We start from the raw sequence: 23,411 nt of genomic DNA on the forward strand, positions 1-23,411 counted from the left end.
GCCTCCTGTGTGTGATTAAAGTTCAATTTAGAGATTGAGATACAATTATTTAAGGTAAATTACATCTGTTTGAAAGTGAAACCAGTTTTTTTTTTTCATGCAGGCTCTGTCAATCATAGCCAGGGCAGGTGTGGCTAGGGCTGCATAAACAGAAACAAAGTGATTTAACTCCTAAATGACAGTGAATTGAACAGTGAAATTGCAGGGGAATGACCTATACACTAAAACTGCTTTATTTAGCTAAAGTAATTTAGGTGACTATAGTGTTCCTTTAAGGGAACACCATAGGGTCAGGAACACAACCATGTATTCCTCACCCTCCAGTGTTTAACCCACCATTTAGGTGGCTTGCCCCCGTTAGCCCTCTTAAACGGAATTACAACTCACCTTAATTCCTGCGCCGCGCAGGTCTGACAGCGCTAGTTCCACACCCTTGGTGACATCAGAATTGCCAATTTGTTTTGCCCAATAAGCACCACCTCATGGAAATGAATTGAATCAATGAATCTCTATGAGGAAAATTCAGTGTCTCCTTGCAGAACGTGGAAACGCTGAACGGCAGCGCTGCCTACTGTGCAGCACTGAGCCAGAAAGCACCTCCAGTGGCCATCTGAGAAGTGGCCACTTAGAGGTGTCCCTAGGGGCAATGTCACTGTCATACCTTCAATCGGACACCCGATAGGGTTCCCTGCATCACTATTGTTCAAATAGGAAGTGAGGGGCATAGCCATTCATACTTTATATGAATAATACTACTATAGTTGCAAAATGGCTCATTAAGAAGTGGATGATTGCCCAGTCGTCTACACTGCATGATTTGCTGGAAAGCACTCTTAATGACATGTCTTTACTCAGAAAAGACAGTGTTTAAATGAAAATGCCTGAAGGAAATTATTATACTCACCAGAACAACTACATTAATGCTATAGTTGTTCTGGTGACTATAGTGTCCCTTTAATATAACTGGCTGGTCAAATTCTGTAAAAACTAATCTGGGACCTGAATAATGTTACAAGTCGTTCAAGCAGTCTATATATGTGTGTGTTAAACCAAAATAATCCCTTTGTATTTGTTGAAAACTCAAAGTCAAAAATAAATAGTCTTACCCCATCCAGTAGAGTGTTTGACAAGTGAAGTCGAGGATTTTTTCTAAATGGAAATTCAAGGTTCGATACGTGGAATACAGAGTTATCTCGATCAATCATGTATACTTCATTTTTGCCATCAATCAACATCATGTACCTACAAAATAGGAGAGGACCAAAGAAACATGCATCAGTGCAGGGATTCTCAAGCACTCCACAAGTCTTTAGTTATATATCCATACTAGGTATAGTCACAACATAATGTTTATTTGTAGTATCACTTTAAACACTTTCTGCTAGTGTTGCACATTACCCAGCATGAACACAAATCGATGTTTACTGCATACAGGATGCATGATGTGTTTTCAGATCTCATCTTATCAGAATATGGTAGATGTAGCAAGAAAGGCCTAATTCCAATGCCTCAAGGCTCTTAATCGCCCACTGGTACCCTAATGATTATTAAAGTGGATAGAACTTAACAAGCCCTGCCTTTGCGCAATCAGTAATGGAAGGTAAGGCAGACATTCCAGCTGCCAAATAATACCCAATACTAAATAAAGTCAAATTCAAGGTAAGCAGACACACATTAAAACAAATTGTTGTTTAATGCCACATCCACTTCTACACATCACATTGTATAGAACAGTGAAATAAAAGATTTACGCATGGATCCCAAATGGAAGACATGTGTAATTAAAAATGTTGCATTGTATAAACAAAAAAACACTAGCTCTAGATAAACCAATTATTCAAAAAGCTCTTAGGGGACAAATGTTCATGTCTCGTGCTTTAAAAATTCATTTATTTTAAATAATTTTGTTTATTAAATTATGCCTTTTTTCCTATTACGGAAATGAATACCGCACTCTCCTGGCTCAAAGGGTGCAACCGGGCCTGAGGTTGGCCAATTTTCACAACGTAATTTGCAAAAAATTCTTCTAGTAATACGTGTATTTTTATCTGTGCCATCACAGTACACTATCCATTATTTGTAGGGTATTTCTTCCCTCAACTGGAGAGGTAGAACCAATCACAGAAAGCCTTGAGACACTTCTCTTTCCCTGAGTATCCCACATGAAATCCCCAGTTAGCCGTTGAGTCAAGCACAACAAATCTGAGCTGGAGCAAAACAGAAAGACACAAACAGCCTAAAGTGATTAAACATCAGAGAGGGGTCTCATGGTCTGTAACAATGAAATACATATGTATCAAATTCATTTTATTAGTAAGTATGAATTACATTTTTCATCTTTATATGGCAATTGTCCACAAGAATGCATTACTTGAGTGATACCCAAATGGGTACAAGTCCAGTAAAAAAAATGAGACACAGAAAAGAACTGTGCAGGACCTAATGACCTCCACTCCATGGAGGCATCATGACAAGAAGCTGCTTGAGCTGACAAGGAGCTGCTCAGTCCAAAACAAAATTAATGAATAGGGTATCACATTTCATGGAAGAAATAGTCGGCGCCGTGCAAGATGAGGGTCCTAACAGTATCCAGACTGTGGACTAGTCTGTCCATAAGCTTGAAGCCGTCTAGCTTTCCCTCTACCTTAGGTTAAAAAAAAAAAAAGTATAGGAAGTACAGGAGAATCATCTTGATCTGTTGGGAAACCGGTCACTAAAAAGACTAGATGTTCCTTCTCATTACTGTCCCACAATGTTTGTAGGACCAAGGTTCAGTATGAGGCTGTCTAACACTCCTCATAGACATGCATTGGTACAATTGCATCTCTAAGCGGAGATGTAAATAGCAAGTAGGCCACTCAATGCGTGTTCCTCAAAGCTGTATATCTTCATTAGTGATCATTTCAGTCAGGAAGAAGTGGTGGTCATGGTAAGACCACTTTGATTGTTACAGGGGAGCCCTATATCTAAAGTGTTAAGAAGTACCTCTAATTTTAAAAACATTTGTATTTCTAAAATTAATTTACTCCTTTTAAGTCATACATTGGTCTCCATTATATGTAAATGCATTGTTGTCCATCTTCACACCTAATGTTAAAAAAAAGCAGGGGTAATATGTACACAAACAGATTTGAGGAGCACATATGATAATGGCACCTTCCGATTTACAATGATTTTGTGTAACAGAGGGGAAAGATTCTAGGGTCTTTCCTCATATCAACTTCACTTGGCATGAAATCCTTTCCCTTTGATAATGATTAACAAGTTCAGATTATCTGCTTAATATCTATAATTAAACCATCCATTGAACGTTTACACTGCATCTTGTAATTATGTAAGCCAACTTTTTTTTTTTTTTTTTTTTTTTTTTTTTTAATTTCTACCGCCTTCAGAAATAGATACAAGCTAATGCCAGCAGATCTATCCCAACCATTAACATTTGTCTACAATATTTCCATGGAAGATCACAGCTGAAGGCTTCAATGTGATCAGTGAGGCAAAATGTCATTGCCTCTTTTCTTTTTATTTATTTATTTCTTTACAATTTATGTAGTAAATCCCCAAACCACATATCCCATGGCTCATGTTCACAGGTATATTGAATTTTCAAATATGTGGAAAGACCATGATCATACCCTCTTCATAAGCTTTACAAAACAGAGAGTTTGAAGATATCACTTAAACAGGGTGTCTGCGTGGAAATAAAGTCCACTGCCAATGTCCCAAAAGAGATTAAGGTTTCAAAATTTATGAGCTTCAGGTTTAAAGGGACACTGCTCTGTCCCCAAAAAAAGAAAAAAAGCTACTTTTTTTAAAATCACTGTTTAGTAAATATATTGCCAAGAAAAACATGCACTAAATGGGACACACTAAACACCAAAACAACTTTGACTTAAGTTGTTTTGGTGAATAGATTATGCTCCTGCAGTTTCATTGCTCAATTATTTGCCACTTGGGAGTTAAAGTGGAACTATCATGTCTTTCTCCTGTTTCCTCTTCCCTTCCTCTCTCAGAATCTGTTATTTTCTTTATTTGTGATCTACTTTTCTTTAAAACACAGGGACTACTGTAGCAGACCACAGGAAACCCGACTGGTTACCTCGCTAACTCCTTCTCTCAACCAGACTGGAACCATCACAACATACAGACATCCATGTCCCCACTAACCAAACAAAACATAGTTCTGGGAGTAAACTCATTTATTTCAGATCACACATGGGTTTTATGCACAGACCCCTACATGGAGTCTCCAACACAATAATACAGGGGTTTCACTCCCAGGATTCTTTGTGCCTGAGAGAGAATTGCGTGAGAAAAACATATTTCGATTATCTCAGGTACAGAATGCTCCCCCTGTTCGGTAGTTCCAATCTCCCAAATGTTGTTCGCATAGTTGTTCGGGAAGTAGAGTGGGCAACAGGTCTAATCTTTACCGTGTTCGTGCGAGTACCTAACCGAAAAGAGTTCCAGGCACTTGACGACTAAGTGCTGCTGCCCACGTTCAGGAGACAAAATGGCCGCCGCTCCTTGGTCGACCACGTGCATTCGGTTATACAAAATGGCGGCCACCCAGGGGAAGCATTCATTAATTACTAATGCGCTTAAGTTGTGAACGTTCTAATGGGGCACAGGGGTGGTCATCGTTAGGGAGAAGAAGGAATGGTGTTCGTATACCATAACTGCCGAACGGAAAAGGGCAAAACTGTCAAAATTGGGCAAAACAGACTAAATTGGCGGTAGGTTCCGCCACAACTACTTTGTCTTATGTATTTTCCTACGCTTTACTTTCTTTGACTAAAGGAGGCGCTTAAGTCAACTCCATTTCGTGTGTCAATGAGAAGGGCGAGTACTTTGACACAGGAAATGGATCTGACTTAAAGCTACTCCTTAGTGGTGCCAGAAAAGTAATATTCTAGTATATACTATATAAAGCCTAACTAATCCTTATTTAGGGAAACATCTTCATAAATCAGTTACAATATTAGAAAGTAGCCCTGTACAATAGATAAAAACAGAATAAGAAAACTATGCATTAATATTTCTTTCCATGGTTCATGTATGTTTGGTGTATTAGTTTTGTCATTATGTAAAAGGTGTATAAGGGGGTGTATGAATATATGTTTACCTATGTCTTATATGGAGTTTGTTTGTAAGAAGAAAAAAAAAGTACTAATTTTCCTGGTAGGAGATCTAGAGCTTGTAATGATACAACTGAGCAGATATAATATTGGTATATTTAGCTACAAAGGTATAAGGAGTAAAATCACTACACAGGAATATATACAACACATAAAGTGGGTAATGTATGCAAGGAAGGTACCATTTGGGAATATGGCATGTAACCAAGGTTGTGCAATCCACTCTCATCTAAGCGATATACAGCAGATTACATTTGAATAAAAAAATTAAAAAAGGATTATAGCATAGCTATAAATTAACAATCATACAAAAGAACCAGTAAGCACCACAGGCAAACACCAGAAAATAAACTCTATGAACAGTAAAGATTAAAAGTAAACACACAATTCTAACACTGCATATTTCACACCTTTACTTAAAATGTATATTTATATGCTCTGCTAAGGGTATTTTCTTTTACAAACCATGCAAGAGGTACTCTACAATACCATTAGGATGGTGTAAATCAACCTTTACAAACGTAGTGGTATTAGATAGTGAGTTTCTAACATCAACCCATTTTTTATTATTATTATTTATTTATTTTAAATACCAGTTCTTGTAATTCTCAGATCCAATATACAACCTGTGTTTTTTTGTTCCACATTGTTAAATGTTATGTTATATTATTCTATGTGTGCAGTGTGACATAAGCAAAAGGTTAACCGGAGACAAGAATGTATTACTCGAGAATACTAGAACAGAACATCCTTTATTATTTGGCGTTACAATAAACATGTTGAACATACACGCTATTTATTGAGATTTAGGAATTGTCTTGCTCTAACTGATGTTACATGTCTATTTTCCATTCAGCTGCTATTAAAAAACAATGTATTTTCTGTTCTAATCCTTCAACACAAGTGATTTGTGTCTATTTTTTGCTAAGCTTTGTACGAATGTAGCACATACATTTATTGTTCAGCAACTTGTACCTGGAAGAAGAAAGGAATTGCTGCTTTTTTCAAGATGTAGGTCTGACTCTAATTTACCTACAATAGAATTGCAGCTCTATCATTAATATCGATTGAATTTTCCATCATTATGATAATCAAATTTTAATAGTGCTTTTCCACTAGACACATGCACATTTTGCTAGCAGAAGACTAGAATGAAATATTCATAATTCAGAAAAAACAAATAAACATAAGTTAAAGGATAAACTTGCAAAATTAGCTCCAGTTTGTATGAAAACTAGTGATCAAAATTTTGAATTCTGAAAAGAAAGTTAATTATCGTAACTCAAATTCTACCCACAAACCACCGGTCCACTGATTTTGAAATCAGATCACATATTAACCCAATCCAAGTTAGAACTGTGTGGGCTTTCAGAAGAATTTACTTTCAAAGACTCTTGATAAGAATAAACCGGGTGGTGGAACACAGACATATCTTGGCAAAATTAAAAATACCCATAGGATGATGTACAGAGGAAGTTCTAACCATCTTACTGGGCTCTAATGCCAATAAATCTACCCTTTCTAGTAGATGGGACCGCACAGGTTTACAGTGTATAGATATTTGCATGTCTCCCAAACCCAAGTTGTGAGTCATCCCTGTCCCTTCTTCCACGTCTTTGTTCTTCTGCTACAAGAGAGACAGCAAGCAGGACGCGGCATATGGAAATTTCTGCGGAGCAATACAGACACCCCCTACACTAAATGGCCACCATGTGGACATGGTGATGTAGTGAGAAAGCTTTTGGACTTGTAGATTGTAATTGCAGCCCTGTGGTAATTGCAGAGTCTATGCAGGCATGCTTTCCAGCAGAAGGCCTAAGCATTGCCTTTGTGAAAACAATCTCAGTGTTTAGGATTAAAGTTCGGAAATATATATATAAACCATGAGAAATGATTGTTATGGGAACATGTCAAAATGTTCGTCTTAAGATGGATGATATGAGCGGATGACCCTGCTTCATTTACATTGACACACTAGGGAGACCGGCAAGAATTGAAGGGACACTATAGTCACCAAAACAACTACAGCTTATTGAATTTGTTCTGGTGAGTAGAATCATTACCTTCAGGCTTTTTGCTGTAAACACGGTCTTTTCAGAGAAAATGCAGTGTTTACATTACAGCCTAGTGATAACTTCACTGGCCACTCCTCAGAAGGCTGTTAGAGATTCTTCCAGGGTCATGGCTGCCTAAAATGCATTCAAACATTCAGTATCTCCTCCCTATGCAGGCAGACACTGAACTTTCCTTATAGAGATTGATTAAATTCATATCTATTAGGAGATGCTGACTGGCCAGGGCTGTGTTTGAATCATGCTGGCTCTGCCCCTGATCTGCCTCCTTGTCAGTCTCAGCCAATCCTGTGGGGAAGCACTGTGATTAGATCAGGCTACCACTTCTGATGATGTCAGCAGACTGCTTGCTTTTTTTTTTTTAGGCAAACAGCTTGCAGATCTACAGCTTCAGGCTTGAATACAGTAAGATTTTGCTATATTTATGAAGGCATGAGGGGCACAGGGGGCTAGATGGTGGTTTATACATGTTTGTGTTACTGACCCTATAGTGATCCATTACAAAAAAAAACCCCAAACAGCAACAGCCATTGTATCCTTGTTCCAGAGACTTTTGCCATTCTTGCAGGTAGACACCCTATATTACAGAAGACAAACTTCACAAAACCAGGAGGAAAATACATATATTTAAATTATGAAAAGGCAAGTGATATAGGTACACTATGTAATGGCATATGTGGGCTTAAAGCAGAAATGTCACTAGTTGGGTGGAGGTTAATCTTCGGTGCTGTTATTTCCTCAATATCTGTTCTAGGCAACTTTATTTGCCAGGAATCATCATTAGTATAGTACTCTTGTGCGCAAAAGAGAACACAAAATTGAGTCTATGGAGGATCTCGCACATGAACAATAAGGTGCAATATGCACTTATTGTAGATTGCACAAAGTGATCCTGTTCCCATTGAAAATGGCGACAAGACAGTTTTTATATTGTTTCACATATCTTTTAATGACATTGAGATTTGGAAGAAATACCAACATATGGAATAAAAGCTTTTCATAAAGATTCTATCCTTAAGAAAACCTCAAAAGTAACACAGCTGCTTTTAAGGTAAAAGAGACGGAAATTAGGGCAGGCTAATTGAGCTTTTGCCAGTTTTCAGTGTTCCCATATATTCTGTAAATAAGTGTCGTCTATTCTCTAAACTTTCATTTTCTGTCCAGTAAGCATTAGCACAAGAACATATTCAAAATAATAAGCGGAATAGACTTTATACTCTTTAGGTTAGCAAATAATAGTATAAATAAGTTAATAAATATTCTATGTATGTAAATGGAATACAAATAAACAAAAACAAAATGTTAAAGGTTAGGGAGATTCTTATTTTACTGAACAAAAAGTGGAAGCAAAGTTCATGGAGAGAGAAAAGCAGCACATGAAGATCAAAGGAAAGAGACATTGAAAGGGAAACGAGTAAACATAAGCACTGTGAAAAGGAATATGTGCCACTTTATTGAGTATGGCCCACTGCGTTTGATGAAAATACTTGTATGATATTTTAAAGAGACAGATAATGTTTCCCAACATTTGCAATTGTGACTATACAATATGCACTGTGAGAATAAGTAGTAGCATCTGGGTCAACCTTTTTCAACTGCATAACTGTGATTTGAGTCATGTCTCCTACCGGTAATTCACCCAAAACTAAAAGTGTTCTTGACTGGCTAATATACTAAATGAATGCCTGAGTCAAAATACATAACACAAGAGCATAATGTAGCACTCTAATCAACAATCTCCCAAGTGACAGGCTGCTCCTGCTGTTTGTCTGCTTGCAGTCCCTGAGTGTTAAAGGGACACTGTAGCCACTATAACCGTTTAATCTCACTGAATGTGTTATATTACCAGGATTTGCCCTGGCTCTGTTCCTCCATTCCACTTCCGAGCAGTTTAAAAGTGAATTAAGATTCCAAGCCGTCCTCTTCCTGGCCAACAATGAAGGTATGTCTAAGACAGATATTATAATCTTCTTTAGCAAGACCAATTAATATCAGACCAATTCTGTGAAAGGCTGAAAGTGGTCAGCTGACACGCTCAGTCATCCCCATCTGCCCATTGCATTGAAAACGGTAAAACACTGACTGGAAAGATAGTACCAGAGGGGGGGTGGGGGGGGGGGGGGGGGGGACAGTTGTGGTGCCTACAATGTCCCTTTAAGCTATGGCATTCCAGTTGGTTTGGAAAGGGAAGAAAAATAAATCAATAAAATAAGCTAAAGACAAGAAGTACAAGATTTAATTTTCTTACAAAAGATGCATCATGGTAAACAGTATTTTATGGTTCCATGGTTTGTGATGTCTCCAGAAACTCTATATGGCACCACATAATACATGCTTCACCAATACTGATACGCAGTAAACTATTTTGGAAAAATAATGCCATTAATGAATTCTGGAGACATCACAACTCAAAACTGAAGGTTCAATGGTTATGAATGTCTCCAGAATCAAGTACATTATATTCCCTTAATACACTCTTCAACGTATCTTTTATGTGACATTTTATGGTTAAAAAAACATTCCAAGCAGTCTCAACCTGAATGGCAGAGCTAGGCTTGGTGGAGCTAATAGAGTTCCTTGCAAGTACTTTTAGGAATCAATATGAGGCGGCAATCGGCACCCCCAAGTTGATAAACCTTTCTTAAATGGTTTCACTATTTACCATGGGTGGGTACCAGTGCACTCTATGGCACCATAAACGCTAAACTCGGCTGAAGTGATTTTGGTGCTTGGTGTGTTCCTTTTAAAGTGAACCTGTCATAAACCCATTGTGGTGCTTGGAGTATTCCTTTAAGGCTAAGATAGCTTTAAAGTGAACCTGTCATGAACCCATTCTGGCGTGTTCCTTTAAGGTTAAGATTGCTTTAAAATGAGCTTGATGTGAACGGCTAACCTTAACTAGAACCTCCTCCATAGGCAATGCATATATAATTTATTGCTATTTACATTTGCTTCAGCAATGCCATGACCATAGCTTCAGGAGTGTTACAGTGTTGTAACACCTACCAGCACCTCTCTGCTGCTGCCCCATGGTCTGATCGGATTGGTCCTTTCTGGAGACACTTACTTAAAAAGGTGATCTTCTACCTAATAATACAGAGGGTCCTTCAATGCCAGTCACTTCCTATACTATTCAGGCAAGAAGTAGTAGTACTATTTAATGAAGTTTGCCGAAAAACATGAGAACTGCCTGTAGGGGGGAGTACTTCTCGCTCTTGTAAGTAAGTTGTGAACTTCGGTGTCTTTACTAAAAATGAAAGAAATGATTGACAGGTTGAGCAATTCTGCTCGCACGATGTGTAGAAGGAATCTAAATAACTTTTAAACTAGTTATACATGCATGCATGACAAGTAGCATGCTCAGGCAGTACTGGTAAACGTCCACCAGGGACTGAAATGAGTTCTGCTGCCCCTGCTGAAGATAGTGATGTGCTGGGAGTGAAGCAATTTTTCCCACCAACATTATTTTGAGGGGGGCTGAATTAAAAAAATGCTATAACATTGCTTAGCTGATTACATCCAAATGCATGTATGAACTTTGTGCCCCATGGTTAGGAGCCTATATACTACAGTGTAGTCAAACCATGTATGACACCACTTATTGTATGAGGTAATTTCTTGCCAAGCCAGTTTTTTTTATATACATTTAAGCCTAGGGAAGGATACCAAAAGATACATACATCCCAATCTAACCAAAATTGTTGCCCAGTGGTTCATATTTTAAAATGAATTGGTACTGAGTCATCAGAGGTTGCTATTGGTCTATAGATAATACAATCTGTCCAATCTAAGATACAACAAGTTGGGAGGCTGAAGCAGATTATTAATGAATTTTATATAAAGCAAACAAAAATGTAAAGCAATCTAACAAATATAAAAAAGTTTGAAGAAACAACTTTACAAATATGAATGACACCAGTAAGCCCCAACTTGGCTACCAAAGATCTCCTTATATCAGGTCCGTTAATAGCAAATACTTTCAACATTAATAGGTTATCCATAGAAGAGCATCAGGTAATAATAATATACCAAGTCTGGCTTCCTGATACATTTACAAGAAATCCCTAATTTAATTAGAACACAACTATAGTCTTCAAATCTTGCTTGTTGTCTTACAGAAAAAATATAATTACAGCTGTAGTGTGCAGTGAGGGAGTTTGTGACAATTTACCAAGAATCTGTGCTATCTTCCACATATTAGTTGTTTACCACTTACAAGGAAAGACAAATATATTTTTTGTCACTATGTTTTAATCTCTATGTATAGCAGTCATCAAAACAACTACTCTGCTGCCATCTAGTGCTTGTCTAGAGAACCATTCTCTGAAATTACAAGAATGGTTCTGAAAATGGCATGGTCAATGATAATCAGTCAGCGCCCGGTGATTACTGAATTTCAAATGAATATAGCATGTCATATTTTAAACAAACAAAACAATGCAAATAAACTGCTGACTCAAAACACCAGAGGGAAATGGATGATCCATTGCAAATTGTTTCAAAGTGCTGAGCAGCGTTAATATAAATTGGGCAACTGCGAACACCTGGAGAAATAGGTCATGCTTATGTGAGTCTGCAGCTGATTTTATCCTTTTTTCAATTTATACTTTTTTTTATTGAATTCTTTGTTGAAATAATTGCAGCAGTTACAGAAAAGCAAGGTACATGTTAGTAAGTTTTACATGTGCTAGGCATCGTACACATTTAGTACCAGCAAGTACAGTAATTAACATGGTAAAGGTACAACAATAATTGCAGGTTATGGCAGGGTACAATTTTTAGTACACGTAGTTAGCTTATGTGTTATTACTTTCCAGTGTGTGGTCATTGTGCGTGTAGTAGGTATATCAGTTAGAGCTGCGTTTTAGGTGTAGCTCCGTTTAGTACTACAGTTTTAGGATTTGTGCCATGAAAGGCCTGCACAACCCTGCTTTCGTCCTTCTCCTAAGGAGGCTTAATTTGTACCTCAACTCTGGTTAATGGCTAAGATAGAAAGGTTTAACAGAAACAAAAGAGGGTATGAAGGGGGGAGGGGGCTGGTTTCACTCCAGTGACTGAATTGAAACTGAACTTATTTTGCATCTTACATATCTTTAACTAACCTAATTAAGAGGACTAAAATGGCTGCCTTGGGCCATATTTCCCTGTGCTCCCTCCATCCAACCCCAGCCCTGGGTGGGTGAATTAAGCATAGTGGTTTTAGAAAAGCAAAAGGCCTATTAGTAAGCATCTCATGTGCCAAGCATCATACACTCTGGTGCCAGCATGCTCAAATTTTAACATGGTACAGGTATATCAAAGGTGCATGATATGACGTAATGCAACTTGTAGTTCTCATTACACGAATCACTTGCATAGAAATACGTTATTTTGCATGATCCTTATACATGTAGAAGGTATGTAGAATATTGCATATTCTACGTTTCTAATGATTATATATGGATGTGTGGATTGACATAAGTAACAGACGGTATAAGTCATAAGGCTTTCTTTGTCCGAGAGCTCTGGAATGTGAATTTGGGGGTCTTGTCCTTATATGGCAAGAGTTATGCTCTGACATCAGTATGGGCACTTCTATATAGTAACTGAACAACAGCTCTCTCTTGGCTCTTGGCTCTCTCTGGGTCTCTCTCGATGTAAGGATGTAAAGAAGTCCAGCAATTACTATCTGCTGTTGAATGTCCATTATCCTGTAACATCATTTGTTGTTTTATTATGTATCCGTAACTAAGAATAAAGCTGAAGAAACTGTAAGTCAGATTGCGTATTAGTACTTTTCAATAATGTTACATTTTACAAGGTACATCGGGTAGAGTTACGTTATGGGTTTAGCATCGATTAATACTTCAACCACAAAGGTTGTACTGTGAGGAGCTTTTGTCGTCATCAGTACCCTTGGTTGTTTGACCGCCAAGACGAAAAATAAAGAAAAAGGAGGGGGGAAGTTAGGAGGAGGGTTGGTTTCACTCCATAGACACACTTGAAATCATGAGTTAATTTTACCTCATGCATAACTTTAGCTAACATGACTAAGATGACTGCCCCAGGTCAGATTCCTCCGTCCCACTATCTATCCGTCCTCAGCCCTGGGTTGGTCAGTAGCGAGTACAATGTGCCTACTAGTTCATTGGCTACCTTTGTTGGTAAACAGTGCCTAGGGAGCTAGAAAATTAGCGCAGTGCCCCTCAAGTATGGGTTAAAAGTGGTACGCCCGACTCAGGGTCTCCCAGCTTTCCCTGTCTACGGGTTCCATTTGTCGGGAGAGGAGGATACTTTTAATGCGAATGTATGCAAATAGTTCCCGATGAGCTAATGGGAATTCATTTTGCAAATCCAGGAATTGTTTAATTCCTCGTAAGTCGTACAAATCAGAGACTTTTGCTATGTCCCCCCTTGCTCCAAGATCCCACTGGGAGGTCAGGTGATAATGCCTGAAGGGCCTGAATTGGGGCACACTTTATTAACGTTCCTGAGTCAATAAGCTTATTGCTCCATTTTTTCCACGCCAAAAGTAGGAACTTTGTGCTGGGTAGGCCTACGTGGGGGGTAGGGTCAGAGTTGGTCTATAGCAGACTCTCTAAAGTAGCAGGTAATATGCATGCATTCTCTAGTTCGAGCCACATCAGGTTTGTACGTTTTGCTAAAAGGTCAACACCCTGTGACAGTATCGACTCTCTGTAATAGTTCTGGACACAGGGGATTCCCAGGCCTCCTGCATTAAGCAAAGCCATGACATATGTTGCGCCACCCTTGGGAGTTGTTTATTTTTCCAGACTTGAGAGTTTATAATCCTTTGCATAAGTCTTGTGATATTCCTAGGTAGGGGTAATTAGATTTTTCTGAAAAGGTATAGGATCTGAGGGACAACCATCATCTTGATGGCATTTATTCTGCCAAGCCACGACACCTCCAGAGTTCCCCATTTCTCTATTTGATTCTCTAGCTAGGAGGGGTATGTGGTTTTCCCTGATTGTGTGGTGGAGCTTATTCGTAAGTTTTATACCCAAATGTGTCAACTATTTAACTCGCCAATCAAAATCGTAGTTGGTTTGTAAGATTTGCTTACGTTGTTTGGGTAAATTCAATTAATGGGTAGTGCCTGTGTGTTGGACGTATTATTTTTATAATATGAAATTTGACCATATAGGGAAAGCTGGCGCATTAGTGGTGGTAAAGAGTTAAGCGGTTCGCACAAAAATATCAAAATGTCATCCGTAAATACAGCTAGTTTGTTTTCCCCAGCCGGGGTCGACAGGCCTTTAATTGCCGTAGTGGATTTAATGCTACGGATTAGAGGTTCTAAGCAAAGAATAAATATAAGGGGTGAGAGAGGGCAACCTTGCCGCGTGCCATTGGAGATATGGAATGCAGATGACAGGAAGCCAGTATTAAAGACCTTTGCCGTGGGGTTGGAATAGAGTACCTTAATGCTCTGGACAAAGGACCATAGGATATAGGACCAGTTTAAGCGGTCAAAGGCCTTCTCCGCGTCCAAAGCCAAAATAATGCCTAACAGAGCTATTGTTCGCTCATTCTATCATGTCCAATGCCAATCGGTTGTTGTCCCCCACCTTCTGGTTCGGGACAAACCCTGCTTGTTCAGCCGAGACTAGCTGCGGGAGTAATGGTTTGATTCAGGATGCAAGGAGTTTGGCGTATAGTTTAAGGTCTGCATTGAGCAGCGATATAGGGCATAGATTGGCGCATAGGGTAGGGGGCTTGTTTGGTTTTAGTAAAGTAACTACAAGTGCCTCTAACATCTCTGGAGGTATAGTGCCACGCAACCTAATGTCATTAAAAAGTCTTGTGAGATGTGGCATTAGTATGTTAGTGAACTTAATATAATAATCGTTAGACAGGCCATCTGCCCCCGGTGCCTTATGCTTTGGAAGTGTGCAGATTGCAGATCTAATTTCGTCGTCTTAGAATGGGGCGTCTAAGAATTGAGTCTTGGAGGAGCCGTGTCTGGGCCTCTGTGTTGCGTCTTTCTGTTATTGATCCTAGTTGTATCAGGGCTCCCCGTATAACAGCTTTTTGGGCCAGCCAAAGGGAGTGTTCGGGCCTGTCGGGAGTTTGATTTGGCTGAAAATAGGCCTGTAAATCCTTGGTTAGTCTGGCCATGTGTGTGGGCTCATGGCTCTTGTTCAACCTCCATTTGACCCTGCCTCTAGCCGGGTGTGGGGGATTCAGAGTGACGTACAGAGGTGAGTGGTCTGACCACGTTTGTGGACCTATGGTATGTTCCTTAACATGTGGTAAAGTTGTTTTATCTACCAAGCATAAGTCTATGCGGGAGTATGATGTGTGAACTGTGAAAAAAATAGGAATAGTCCCTAGCAGATGGATACAGCGGGCACCAGGTATCGTACAGATCATGAGAGTATAATTTGTGGGTTAAATATTGGCTTAGTTGACAGGATAGTGGGGTAGGAGCCTTGTCATCCACCCTTTTTTTTTTATATTCTTTATTTTTCAATGCAAGGCATGGACAATACATAGGCATGACATGGTAAGGAAACATGCAGTATTGGAATTAGGTGGTTGCACAATTTATATTTTGACAAGCTTGCATATACTTAGGTGGCTCGCGAGTTACCCTTTGTGTGGAGGGTGTGTGGCTGCATGATGTTCCTCCGTGTACCTAAGGGTGGTGTTTCCCTATGCTGGAGGTGCAGATAAGTGTTACTGGGCAGGAATTTCAGCATGTGTGCGCTTGTATGCTTGTTTGAAGAGGCTGCAGAGTGTGCATCGAGTGAGTGTGGGCTTTTAGTTGGTTTCCGGACGGTCCGTCAGGAGTCAGTATTCGTGCTGTGTCCTGTCTAAGTCTATACACTCAGAGTGAGTACTCCTGACCAAGGGAGTAGCGGGGGGTGTGGAGTGTGGGTGTTCTAAGCTACCCGTAAGTTTGTGTTTGAGTGTGGAGAGAGTTTGATTGTTCCGGTTGTGGGAGATTTGATGCCCTGCATGTGTCCCCCTCCACTAGTCGTGTTGTGTGCCATGGTGCTGGTGTTGGTTCCGTTGGTTGTGGTGAGCAAAATTATGTGGGGAGGGGCGGGAGAGGGGAAGCTGAAAAAGTCGTATTAACGATTTATAACTGAACAGTCTCTTGTAGGGAGCGTGCCTGGCAGGGTAGTTCTCAGGCGGTGTTTCCCGGTATCCTATGTCGGGTCGGCTCTTAAGCTTGATCCTGGGTCCATCATTCTTGTGCTCTCGTTCCTCGGGACGAAGGTCACCGTTTGGTCCTGTCACGATTCGGGGAACCCAACACGCTAACACACACACAGACACACACACAGAAAGTGTGCAGTACCGGACCTTAGAGTGGCCGGGCTAAGCACACACAGAATAGTCAGGAGATAAGCCGAGTAAGGGGAACCAGAAAACAGAATAACGAGAAACAAGCCGAGGTCAAAGGGTAGGAGAAAGTCACAAAGTCAGTATAACAAGCCAGAGAGTACATAACCAGAAAGCACACGTTCAGTATCAATACATAAAGCAAAGACCACAACAGGGCACTGAGAGGCAGGAAAGGTAAGTATAAATATCCTAGCCTTAATTCTGATTGGATAACTTCCAATCAGAATTAACAAACACACGTGGGGGGTATCTATACCCCCCACTGTGATTTTTGTACTGTCGCTTTAACGCCGGGTCACGTGAGTGACCCCGGCGTACTGATATGGGTGCCGGCTGCCAGCATGCAGCGTTAGACATGCTGCCGCTGGGGGGAGGAGAAGGAGAGGATGCGAGCGGCGTGTCAAGAGGAGAGGACGCCGCTCGCCGAACGGTAAGAGGAGGGGGGACCGCGGGCAGCGACGGACCGAGGGTGAGTGCTGCGAGCGGATTGCAGCCTCCCCTCACCGCTGCCCGCGAAGCCCTGACAGGTCCGGGTTCCAGACTGGATTGGAGGTGCTCGGGGGTGTGATGGTCGGCAAGCGCTCCAGGCCCAGAGCCATTAGGAATGGTGTTGTGTCTTCCATCGAAGTAAGCGTGTGTAGGTTTCCATTTCGGGTCACCGTTAAGGATCCGTTAGTTCCCCACCTGTAGCTTATGTTTGTTGTTCGTAAGAGGCTCGTTACCGGTTGGAATGTTTTGCGCCAGAGGAGAGTTGCCTTTGTTAGGTCTTGATAAAACGATAGAGTAGCCTCTTCGAAGTGTAGGGGCATTTTGCCTTTAGCTGCGGACATGATTAGTATTTTGTCGTGCACTGTGAGGCACCTGAGTATGACGTCTCTTGCCATGTTAGTTGGCGCCCCTGTCTGTACAGGTAGGCGGTAGATCCCCCTCCACTATCAGTTTTTTTAGCTATTGCGTGAGGTAGGATAGAGGCCAGTAAGCGCCTAACATAGTGAGGTAGTTTGGTCCTCCGGTGTCGGTCCTCCATTGCGGTTATCTATGTGGACATGGCTTTCTGGTAGGACCAGACCTGCTGCATTGAGGTCTGGAGTTCTGAGATGTTTGTTCGCATGTCAGATATATATTTTTCTGAGGCCTGTACACGATCTGTGATGGCCTTCATGTCGTGTTTTATTGGTGCAAGTTCCGTCGCCAGAATTTTGTGGAAGTCTGCCAGTAGAACCTTAAGGTCATGCCTGGTTATCGGTGTGGAGTCGGTGGGGGTTTCAAGTGGCCTTGGTTGTGTGGCCGGAAAGTGGTTAGACCCAGTTTGTTCTTCCGGGTAGTTGTGGTTGGTGGGTCGTGGGGTTTCCGCGGGAGCCGTTTTGGGCTGTAATGGTCGTTGGAACATTGTCTCTATGTTCCTGTGGTCTGGCGCCGGCGTTTTCTGGGAGCGGAGGCCCATTGCTGGCATTTGGGCGTAGGCGTCTGTAGGGATCCGGGAGAAGTCTCCTCTTACTTGTTGTGTGAGTAGCGCCTGCAGGCCTGGTAGTGTCAGCGTGGGGTAGGCCCCGGTTTTCCTTCTCTGCTTCGGCTGGTTCGTTACAAGAAAAAAAAGGCATCTGCCGCCTCAGGAGGTGTTCGTGTGTTCAGTTATCCACTTTTTAGGGCTGGATGGGCTCTCTTTTGCGAGATATCCGTGAGTTTTTAATTTTGCTCGGAGGAGCTTGTCAGCATGGCGTCTTGTCGGTGGTCAAGCTCCGCCCCCGTCATCCACCCTTTTAATATGCAGTGCAGGGTCAAGAGTGCAATTGAAATCCCCACACACAATGAGATGGCCTTGGCTGCTTTTATCCTTCTATTCCTCAGTGCTGTATTGGAAAGATTTAGTTAATACAGGACACAGTGTTACAAATCTACTAGATTCTTTTTCCTGGCCCAGGTACCTATACACACACAATCTTTTACTTTGTTCTTGCCACTTTTCCCATTACTGCCACACCGTTCCCCCATGGCTCTTAAACACTCTACTCCTGGAGGACAGATAACAGTTGTCCTTGCTGGTTTCGAAATTCACTCACACACCAGAAGGATACATACTTCCTAAAATGTCAAATGGACAAAGAGGGACACTTACATATTAGCGTTGTGACAGTTGTTCTGGAAAATTTAGGTGACTTACTAATATGTGCAGCTAAATGTAAATTAAATGTAAATTGAAGCAAGAGCAATGTATATTATTTACACAGGCTGATTTCTGAAAACATGTATTGCAGATTAAAGACACAATGTTGTGAGTCTTATTTCTGTGGAGCTCTGGTATACACTCAGACAAACCCAACACTATGGAGCTCCTAGAAAAGTGGAATATTAGGACAGAAAATTTGTTCCATAACACGGACTGTCCCTCCTACATACAGGGACAATGGGAGGTATGAGAGTAACATATGTTTTAACTATATGTAAGCTTGGTGCACCTCCCTCAAGTGTCCCAGATAATTTCCTCTTCAGTATTGCAACATTGGGGGGAAAAAAGAGCTCATGGAGTGAGAAGGAGCAGCAGGAAATGGATCAAATAGTCTCTACATCTGAGGACGCCCCAGTCACCAAACAGAAAGGCACTACATGCTCAAGTTACTACAAATTGGGATTATGAAACCATGGCACACAACCATATAGCTCCTAACAAAGATACTTTAGAGGCCAAGACAATATGGGACAATTACTCATCCCATTATGGCACCATGGTGACTCACATTGACACATAGTACTCTGACTGGGAGACTACAAAAAGAGGGACAAACCATGGACTTGCGCACAATACAATTGTACATATATATAAAAATATATATATTCAATCACATATTGGAGCTGGGACAACCATGTGATTCAATGAGAGAAAATACAGGGCGGCCTGCTCTGCTACAAGTCGGGAACTTGAGGAGTACCTAGAACACTGTAGCTGACGACCACTCTCCCCCCTCTCCCCCCACCCTACTCCCCTCTCTCCGTGCAGCACATTGAGGCCAATCGAGGGAGCAGCTAAGCACCACCTCGGTGGAGTCTGCGATCATTGACAGCAAGCACAGGAACCACGCAGGGAGTCTTGACCCATACATGGGACAGGTTAGATTGGGGAGATGCACTATGGGTGCAAGGGCACACAGGGGATATGCAATTCACAGCAATGAATACCCTAAGACAGGACATGGGAAAGTACACTTTGAAACAGCCTTGCACCATCATATGGCATACCGAATCAGATAACTGTACCATTGTATAAGAAATGTATAACAACTATGTGTAAATAAAATAAGTATTGAAGACTAACAACTACAAGCAAGTGTATCACAGTTACTGTGCTAATTCGCTATGCTGTATCCGATGATGCTGTTAACCCCTCCCCCCAACCTTTTTCATTCTGTTCCCGTTTCTGAGTCTAACAACATGCAGAGTTACAGCTTCAGGCTTGAATACACTAAGATTTTGCTTTATTTATAGAGGCATGAGGGGCCCAGGGGGGCTTGATGGTGGTCTTAACACTATAGGGTCAGGAATACATGTTTGTGTTCTGACTCTTTATTGATCCTTTAACATTTAGCACAGGAGGCCTTTGTGGAATATTTTTATTTTGGGAATAGAAGTGCAGGCATTTCTTTTACATATTATTGTGATTATACCCCTTTAGGGGTGGTTTATATACCTCTAGCATCCAGGCTTTATAATGTACGTTCTGTACATTTATTGGTTACCCCTACATGCCTTAATTCTGATGTTTGATCAATCACTGCAGATAATTACAGAAAACTCCTGTAATTAAGTGACAGCACAGATAAATTAGAAAGACAGAGGAACTCTGCAAAGCACACAAGGAATTATTTTACAAAATTGGAAGAATGAAGGGAGAACAAAGAATGCTCCTACAATAGTGGCTGATTTTGGGAAAGATTACAGGGAAGCTATTTAAGAATCATTGGCATACCTGAATCTGTTGCTACAGAACACTTCAAAACTTTACTGCTGAAAGCAGAGGACCAGGAACCATTACTAGACCTTGTACATAGATTAGCGAAACACAAACCAGCAGGAGCAGTTGCTTAAAACGCTCAACATTCTTTTGAGCTATTTGGTCCAGATGGGCAGACAAATTAGTATCACCTTCCTCTAAACTATTATCAGTATCATAGCTTTCCTCCCCTGACCTGCATATAATAAAATAGATTGGAACAGGAGTGGACATAGTGTCCCATAATTATGGCTCAGGAGGCATTAAAGCGTTTCCTGAGTTACAAAAGGAATTTGATCTGCCACCTAGGGTGCTTTTCCCCTAAACCTGGTGAAACACATACTCCAGTCCCAAAATATGCCGCAACCTGACACATCTCAGTTGTCACTCCTCCACAAGAGTCAATCGAGCAGAGCTGAAAAACATTTGGCATATGTGTACTCCATATCTATAGACCTTTCCATCCCTCTTAAAACCATATGTGACTCAGTGTGAGCAGGAACTAAAGAAAACATTTGAGCAAAGCAATGGGCCTCAGCTGTTTTACATATGCAAGGAACATATAGGAACACACAACATTTTGAAACTAGTTGCAAGGTTATAATGAAATGGTATCTGGTCCCAAGCAGACTGGGTGGGTACATCCCTCGCCCAATCCTCTCTGCTAAGTGGATTTGGCTGTAGAGCATGTACAGTGCCATTTGTTGGTAGCAACAGCTATAAGCACTACCTAAATAGCAAAGCTTATTATTTTGCGGATTCAAGATTTGCATATAATGAATTCTGCATGCGGGAGAGACAGTTTGTGTTAATTATGGTCTTCCCCACCACTGTAAAAATATATTATAAGGTACTGTATGTCTTCTAATATGATTTGGTTATTTGTATTATATTGTGTTTGTCACAGCAAGTTTAATGTTATGCTCATATGGGCTAATCCAGAGTTTAAATAAAGCTGTGCGTGAGAGTTACTTTTGGAACCGTGTGCCTATTTGGATTTGTCCAGAGTCCGCATAAACAGAGTTGTTGTACTCGTTTGTTGGCTGCTAGGTCCCTGTAGTCCGGTACAAAAAAAAAAAGCTAGGCCTGTGAGCCACAAGTGCTTGTAAAGGTTGTAGCTAAGCAGATTACAGGCAGAGGTGTGGATACCTGCCTGGGAAATGAAGTGAAAAGGCAAAGGTTAATACCTGCCTGGTAGAAAAGAGCTGCAGCCTGATCGGATGGAAGACTTTCTGAGAGACCGCAATCAAACTGCAGCGACTGTTGATGAAGCAATCAAGTGTCCCTGAAAACAGCTAGGAAGCAGCTGGGTGGAGGCACTCGGTTGGAGAACGGGAGCTTTGTCACAATGGCCAATCATCTCCTTTCATTTATAAGTTCTCTGCAGCCATAGGAGATTCAGTTTCTTGGTCCATTGTTTCAGAAAATGCACCTAGTCTCTTGGGATTCCCGGTCATGTTAAATTGTCTGATGTATGGCAAAGCATTTAATGTGAATTCACCTGTTCACCTTTTATTGGATGACATGGATGTCTATACTTGTATTTATGTACTACTCTGTTTCTTTCAATAAAAGCTGAATGAATAATAAGAAAAAATATATATCCTTTCACATGGAACTCTGCACCACGGAAATTACCATATAATTGACCACATTTTGTTCTGGTGTCTCCATTTGCTTTATTTGCTCCTTGATTTTATCTTGGTGTTCCTCATTCTAAGCATTTTGTAGAAGAGCATTCAACATAAATAATGATTCCCATAAAATAACTTCCAACACCACTTTGGTTCCCCTATTATGTTTACTCGTTTGCCACCTCATGGCCTGAAGGCATCCTTTGGCAACCGTCTGGATCTAGAACAACTTCTTTGTTTTGGTTGTTGCTCATCAGACCATATTTAATTTATTATAGCATGAATAGCATAAAGTTAAAGGGACACTATAGTCACCAAAACAACTTTTGCTTACATAGAAAAACAAATCATTTAATTTTCATTTAGATGCAACTTGCTTTAAAAGGTTGTATCTCCTGCTCTGTAAATTAAACATTATTTGCATACATGAGGCTCCTGCATATTCTAGCAAACTATTTCAGGAGCAGGATGTAAGAAGTTCTAATTAAACAAAATTAGCAATAAAGGAAGTGTAAACATTAGATGACTCTTTACGGGAAGTGTTTAGAAAGGCTGTGTAAGACAGATGTAGGGAGGTGTGACTAGGGATGCATTAACAAAGTGATTTAACTCCTAAATGGCATATAATTGTGCAGTGAGACGACAGAGGCATGATCTATACACCAAAACTGCTTAATTAGGCTAAAGTTGTTTTGGTGACTGTAGTGACCGTTTAAGTGTTCAGACTGGGTCACAGAGATACTGATTCTACTTTTCAAACGTAATATTTGTAGCATATGTCAAGTATCCCATACAATATCAGATTGTGTTTCAACTTTACGACTTGCATCTCAATTGGCTTTTTTAGAATTTTAATGACACATAGCCAAGTGCTACGGGCTGGGCCTTTTGTACTTCTGAAACATATTTAATGTTTAATGTATCATATACAAGCAAATAAAAGTATATTCTTCTTAAGATATATTGGGGGAGATTTATCAATGTTTCAATTACACTTTTATGTATAATTATCTGCAAATATATTAAACCTGTTTAATGTTTTCATCTATTGCTTGTTGTACTGTCTAAAAGCTTTTTTTTTTTTCCGGTTTGTTTGTTTTAAAATGTGGACCATTTTTGGCACAAAAGATTTAGGAATATTTTTGCCACTTTTTCAGAAGAAAAAATATATATATATTTACAACTGTGCACCTCTTACTTGATACGGCTAGAAGAAGCATATAGT

The 23,411-nt window shown here is 40.4% G+C and overlaps 1 protein-coding gene across 2 annotated transcripts in view; it reads right to left on the reverse strand.

Annotated features, from left to right (window-relative positions):
- Nucleotides 1–23,411, reverse strand: part of RNGTT (RNA guanylyltransferase and 5'-phosphatase) — a 444,501-nt gene that overhangs the window by 339,654 nt on the left and 81,436 nt on the right. For both annotated transcript variants that reach the window (XM_063443564.1, XM_063443565.1), the window contains exon 9: nucleotides 1,107–1,242. In XM_063443564.1, coding sequence (XP_063299634.1) covers nucleotides 1,107–1,242 — 136 coding nt within the window. The remainder of the gene's footprint in view (nucleotides 1–1,106; nucleotides 1,243–23,411) is intronic.

The sequence above is a fragment of the Pelobates fuscus genome, chromosome 2 (assembly GCF_036172605.1).
Source record: "Pelobates fuscus isolate aPelFus1 chromosome 2, aPelFus1.pri, whole genome shotgun sequence".
Taxonomy (NCBI): domain Eukaryota; kingdom Metazoa; phylum Chordata; class Amphibia; order Anura; family Pelobatidae; genus Pelobates; species Pelobates fuscus.